Source organism: Argentina silus, assembly GCF_951799395.1.
Source record: "Argentina silus genome assembly, chromosome: 18".
In the NCBI taxonomy this organism is placed as follows: Eukaryota; Metazoa; Chordata; class Actinopteri; order Argentiniformes; family Argentinidae; genus Argentina; species Argentina silus.
The window spans coordinates 12,616,275-12,622,837 of record NC_139672.1 but is presented as its reverse complement, the minus strand read 5'-3'; the positions used below and the strand labels follow the sequence as shown (position 1 = coordinate 12,622,837).

The following is a 6,563-nucleotide window of genomic DNA, read 5'->3' as shown; positions in this document are numbered from 1 at the left end:
CTTTCTACACCAGTGGAGGCTGGTGGAGGTAATGCATGGAATGGAATGAGGAATGGTATCAACACACGATACCATTCCTTATTCCATTTCATGCATTACAATGAGCCCGTCCTCCGATTTCTACCTCCACCAGCCTCCCCTGTTCTTTACCTATCTGTTAGCCCATGACTGCTATACTCCCCTGTGTCTTATCCACCAACACTGACATCTATCTGAACAGGGGTCAAAAGTTTCGTAGCTCAGAGACTAACAACGTTTTTTTATTTAACAAATGTTAATTCACGCACAGAAGACTGACTTGCAAACATTGATTTGTACAGTTGTACAATAATCTCACAGCTTTGTGGCTTGGTTGTCGGGAGAAATGAAGTACTACTTAAGCCACAAAGCTTTTGGGAAACCCAAGAATGACCCCAGAATAGCTAGGTAACCAGGTAACGAGGAGAACTGGGCTTAAGTTTGCTCCTTAAGATGCGTAGCCTGTATGGTTTCCCTTAGTATAGAAAAGTTTGAATGAAGGCAAATATGCACTATATACAGGCCTACTGCATAACAGACCATAGAACAGAAGAGGACGTTTATGGATGCAGTGTATTCCCAGGTACATACAATTACATTGTAAAGTGCCATGAAACATTTTATGGAAAACATGAACTGCCTTCCTTTTTATGATATTTTGTGGCAGCTACTAGTAGCAGCCTGTCGTAAAAAAATCACACCAATCATAAAAAGTGTCATGTTATGCAATGTTTCTATGTACTATTTGTGTTGGATTACCTTTTAAATTAAGTTGTGTTCAGGAGTTCATGCCCAACAAGCAGACCTGAGAATATAATTACGTCCGGTAATTCCTGCGCCACTATTTTAGAGCTCTTATATATCTCTCTCTCCCTCTCTTTGTCTCTCTTTCTCTCTCTCTCTCTCTCTCTCTCTCTCTCTCTCTCTCTCTCTCTCTCTCTCTCTTCTCTCTCTCTCTCTCTCTCTCTCTCTTTCTCTCTCTTTCTCTCCCGCCCCTGTCACATAGCCCTGCCTTCAGGCTATGTCTGCGTCAGCACTCATTAATTTACATTAACCAAAGTGTCAAAACATGTGCCCCTGGAATCTGCTTGCGTTGAAAGGCTGTAGGAGGCAGCGCAGGTGTTCGGACAGGGCCACTTGTTCGGCACACTTGTCCAGGGGGTGGGGGTGGGGGATGGGGGGGGGGGTTACAACCAAATCCGAGTGAGTCATATGGCAGCATTATCAAGTATATAGAATTCAGAAGAAAGCGGACAGTCACACAACCCAAGGCATGAAGGCTTTTTCCACAGGTATAAACAGGCATAGTTAGTCACTCCAGTATCTGAAAATGATAAATGGAGATGATCTAATTGCAATAGATAAAGCCTACAAGTGAAGATGGAAATCTGGTGTTGCCACAATGATGACCACAATGTCACGTATCTCAGCTTGTCCTCCGCCATATCCTCTCCACCGGAGTGAGGAACCTATTTCGAAATCGAGATATTTGCTTGATGTTGTGACTGATACAGTTTATAATGTAGCCTATTAGATCGGAAAAACAGTCATTTAAAGTCCGTGCATCTGCCCCTACAAGCAATTTTGAGATATCAAAAATCCACTTTATAGCTCTGTAATGCTAATGCTAATAATAATGCTAATAATAATGCTAATAATAATAATAATAATACCTAACCTCAAGCAACAAGGGAAAAGGTCAAGGAATTCAGGTTACGACCCCTGACCTCAGGATGAGAAAGTGTTACAATTTAGGATGTGCTAAGAGGTGGCTGCTTTTCATCCGATGCATGTTTCTCCATGCTGGGGGGAGGGAGGTTAGCGCACCGGTATATCATTAACTCTGGCTATGAAAGAAAGAAGGGGTGTGGTAAATGGAGTTGATGGGGGGACCTTAGCCCCGCTCCCCGCTGGGCCCTGCGTGGAGCACAATATCTCCGCAACCATGAGATTAAGCTGGAGAGAAAGCACTTTTCCCCATTCACACGCCCTTTAGATTGTTTTATTAAAGCATTTGAATAGGGATTTCCCCGTCTGCCGACAAGCGGGGTCCAGCCAACGCATAGTTCTCTGTTGCTATGACTTAACTTGGTCCCCACTAATCACCGGGCCAGGGCAAAATTCATATAAAATATCTGCGGCCATTGTGGGGCTAACGCGGCGTGACAGTGGTAGCACAATAGGGGATTCAGCCCCCCAGCAGGTCGAAGGGACCACTTGCCATGCCAGGGTCCGGCAGGGTTTTGGTGGAGGGGGGGCTGTCACAAGCAATCAGTCCACTTAGGCAACCCCCCGGCACATTCTTTTCCCAGGTAAAGCCCCCTTTACCCATCCCAAGGTGCCAGGACATATTTCTTTTTTTTTCTCATCTTGTCCCCAGATAATCTTCCTTTCCTTTCTTGTTCTCATCCCTTCACCCCCCCCCCCCCCCCCCCCCCCTTCTTTGCTCTTCGGCATCATTGTCAGCCAGCCATTAGGGTTTGACCCACACTTTATTGGCTTCCTGATAATAAAAGTGGGCGACTCTGTGGTTTTAAAGCTGGACTATTCACACCTCTAACCAGGGCAACCTCTTAATGACTGCTTAAATAGATGGAGCAAGGTTTTACTACATAAGTCATTCCATATCTGGAAAAAAAAGCCAAAGAGATTGCTCTTGTTATTTAGTTTTCTTCCCATTATTATCTTTTTTCAAAACTGCTACCCTGTACGTCACACTTGCAATGTGATTTTCGATATATATACACAAAAAAAACGAGCAGCAGGAGACATCAGAGATATCGTGAACAGACCTCAGTTGAAAAGTATTCAAAATACTTTCAAATACTTTGAGCATTTGCTGAAGCCTACCTGGAGTGCCCTTTGGGCGTTGTTTACATTCGTTCCTTTGTGCCAGGCAAACTCAATCAAGTATTTGAAATATGATTTGAACCCTGGTCTGATTGTGAATCATGCTGAATGGTAACATGCGAGAGCCAATGCTTAGTACAGTCATGCTAAGGGAGTGTGTGATGGATGATGCCAGTAGACCTCTCTTGCATCATTGTTCCTAATGCCCCTTATTTCTCAAACTGGTTGAAACCTGCAGCCAGGGAGGAGTTTTCGCACTCCCCTAGCCATTTACTCCTCCCCTCTCCTTCTTTTTTGCTCTCCCTAGCCAAGGCTCTCCCTCTTTCTCTTTGCTCCCCCTCTCCAACTCTTTGCCTCCTTCCCCTCTCTCTTTTGCTTTCTGTGTCCGTGTCGCTCCCTCTTTCTCTTCCTTGCTCTCCCCCTCACTTTATCCACCCCCTTGTACTGTCTCCCCCTCTACCACTCTCTCTCTCCCTACCTCTCCTTCCCTCTCTCCCTCTGTTCTTAGTGTCGTGCAAGACCATACAAGACCAAAGTACATATATCCAGGGAAACCTCCCTGTCATAATGAATCCAGTAAAAGCAGGAACGGTGGAAGCGTGGAACTTCAACAAGTTCTCAGTGTCCAACTGCACCCTAGCTCCCTGAAGTGTGCCACATTTTTGGGGGGTTGCACCTCTGAACCCTGCCCAGATTTCTCTCTCTGTCTCTCTGTCTCTCTGCTTCTGTCTCTCTGTCTCTCTGTCTCTCTGTCTCTCTGCTTCTGTCTCTCTGTCTCTCTGTCTCTCTGTCTCTGCCTCTCTCTCTCTCTCTCTCTCTCTCTCTCTCTTTCTCTCTCTCTCTCTCTCCCCCTCTCTCTCTCTCCCCCCTCTCTCTCTATTTCTTTCTCTCTCTCTAGCTCTCTCTTTCCCTCTCCCCCTCTCTCTCTCTCCCCCCCTCTCTTTCTCTCTGTTGTGTCTCTGCTTTACAGACTGCAGTGTGAGGCGGCCATTTCCTAACCTTTCAAAAGCTTAATTGAGTCTCTTAATTATAGGCCCTGTCAGGCCCTGTCTTTTCCCTCTCATCTCTTTGGAAGTTCCTTATCCCCTCTGAGTCATCAGTCAGCTATGCCAGACAGACAGAGCCCTCGCTGGCCTGGCCTTGTTCCGGGAGTCAGTGGGTTAATGGCTGAGCAGGATGGGTCCATACACAGCACCTTCATCGGACAGAGAGACAGATCCTCAGTGTGGAGATGACCCTCGTTGGTCAACCAGATCAGATTGAACTCTGTTTTATTGGCCTCCTCACTCTGTGGAATGGGGTGTGGAGCTTGATTTCAGCAGAATTGTTTACTAAAATGAATAATGCAACCAACAGGTCCAATGCATGAGTCATAATGCATTATAAAGCGTGCCCTAACCACATGTACTTTCCATGTAAGAAAAGTCCTAGAGTCTAGAAAAAGACGTCACCTAATTTCACCGACATATTATGGTTCTCATGATAAGGCATTATAAAGGCACTTAGATGCTTATAACAAGTAATAGTAACTGTTAGCTTTAGGTGCTATGTCCCAATATCAATAACTGTTTGCAATATTTATTGAGCCTCTTACTAATGCTAGCAAACCAACAAATATCAGGTATCAAAATCAGATCAAACAATTGTAAAATATGTCTTTATGCCAGTGATACTCCTCAAACAAAAACCTTTCATTGTTTCGTCATCAAATTATGGTTTAATGATTACATAAATGGAGTGTTTTAATAATTCACCCTCATTGTGTATGAATAAAGTTAATTGAATTCAAACCCCTCTGCCTCTCTCTCCAGCGACTCGTGAGTCGGCGTTCGTCCACGCCATTGCCTCGGCAGGCGTGGCGTTTGCTGTGACGCGCTCGTGCGCCGACGGCTCGGCCACCATTTGCGGCTGTGACACGCGCCACAAGGGGCCCCCCGGGGAAGGCTGGAAGTGGGGGGGCTGCAGCGAGGATGTGGATTTCGGCAGCATGGTGTCACGGGAGTTCGCCGATGCCCGGGAAAACCGGCCCGACGCACGCTCTGCCATGAACCGGCACAACAATGAAGCGGGACGCACAGTGAGAACCTCTTCTCTCTAGTTCACTAACAATAGTGTATCATCTATTTAATGTTGAAAGGCTGATTTTAAATGATATTTTATCTGACAGGCAAGCTTTGATAATCCCAGTCCTAGATCACCTGCTAAACACTTTCTAGTGTTGTCATTGCGAACATTCACTGTTACTTTATTGCTTTGACTTTCATTCAACCAATGGCGTTTCCTGTGTCGTCTTCCCTCTCCCCCATCAGTCCCTCAACGACAACATGTTCCTGAAGTGCAAGTGCCACGGCCTCTCGGGCAGCTGTGAGGTGAAGACCTGCTGGTGGTCCCAGCCCGACTTCCGGGTCATCGGTGACTACATGAAGGACAAGTACGACAGCGCCTCTGAGATGGTCGTGGAGAAACACAAGGAGTCCCGCGGCTGGGTGGAGACCCTTCGGCCTAAGTACACCTTCTTCAAACCGCCCAACGAGCGTGACCTGGTCTACTACGAGAGTTCGCCCAACTTCTGCGAGCCCAACCCGGAGACGGGCTCCTTTGGCACACGCGACCGCGCCTGCAACCTCACGTCCCACGGCATCGACGGCTGCGACTTGCTCTGCTGCGGCCGGGGTCACAACACACGGACGGAGAAACGCAAGGAGAAGTGCCACTGCATTTTCCACTGGTGCTGTTACGTTAGCTGCCAGGAGTGTGTGCGCGTCTACGATGTTCACACCTGTAAATAGGGCCCCCCCCCGCCCCCCCCCCTATTTGGCACTCATCTTGTCTCACCAAAAGAAACAAAAAGACTTACATTTATCGAAAGAAGCTACTTAGCCCAGGCTAGGGGACTTGAGAGCCTTGGATTAGACTTCAAACTTTAGCTGACTAGCCTGTGGATTCAGCTACAGTCACCTGACAGGCATACAAGATGACTTCTTGTTATGTGATGCTGTGGAGAGTCAGCCTGTGTCTTAGAATACTAAGGTAGTTGACCAGAGATAGACTCAAGGTGACTCCATTGATACAAACAGCATAATAAGGATGTCGATGAGGGTAAAGATGATGATGATGATGATGATGATGATGACGATGATGACGACAATGACTACCCTCTCGTCGACAGAGGCAAAGGAAAAGACAGTGGGTTGGGGGTAGCCAAAAGATGACTTACATTACCAGGGAGATTTTTTCAAGCTTTTGGTTTCCCAACACAAGAAAAGAGAAGAGATTGTTTTGTATATAAGCTGCTCTCTTGACAAACACCATATTGGTGAGTTCTCTGTATGCTCTGAGTAGTCACCTTCTTTTAGAGCAGTACAGCACTGTCAAAGCCTTTGGGGCACCATACTATCTATGAACATCATCTTTTTCAAAATGCTCAAGATATTCAGTCATATTCAGTCAAATCTCTGCTCTCCACCCATATTGTAATTTTTTTTAATTTGTATATTACATGTTCATGAGTTTAAAAAAGGAATAGCATATATGAGCATTTTCAGAACTTTGTATGACCACTATACACTCAAAAGCACACATTCTACTCAACATTTGTAGTATGTAGGAGATAAATAACCTTTTGACTGAGTGAATGGATGTTCTATGTTTTATAGTGTTAACCTGTTACTAATGTTTGGGTTAGAATGCACTTG

The 6,563-nt window shown here is 45.8% G+C and overlaps 1 protein-coding gene across 1 annotated transcript in view; it reads left to right on the top strand.

The window, feature by feature from the left end:
- Positions 1-5,657, top strand: part of wnt3a (wingless-type MMTV integration site family, member 3A) — a gene marked incomplete at both ends in the record, with an annotated part of 15,033 nt that extends 9,376 nt beyond the window's left edge. Inside the window, 2 exons of the mRNA XM_083689777.1 lie at positions 4,680-4,945; positions 5,178-5,657. Coding sequence (XP_083545903.1) covers positions 4,680-4,945; positions 5,178-5,657 — 746 coding nt within the window. The remainder of the gene's footprint in view (positions 1-4,679; positions 4,946-5,177) is intronic.
- Positions 5,658-6,563: the final 906 nt, after the last annotated feature.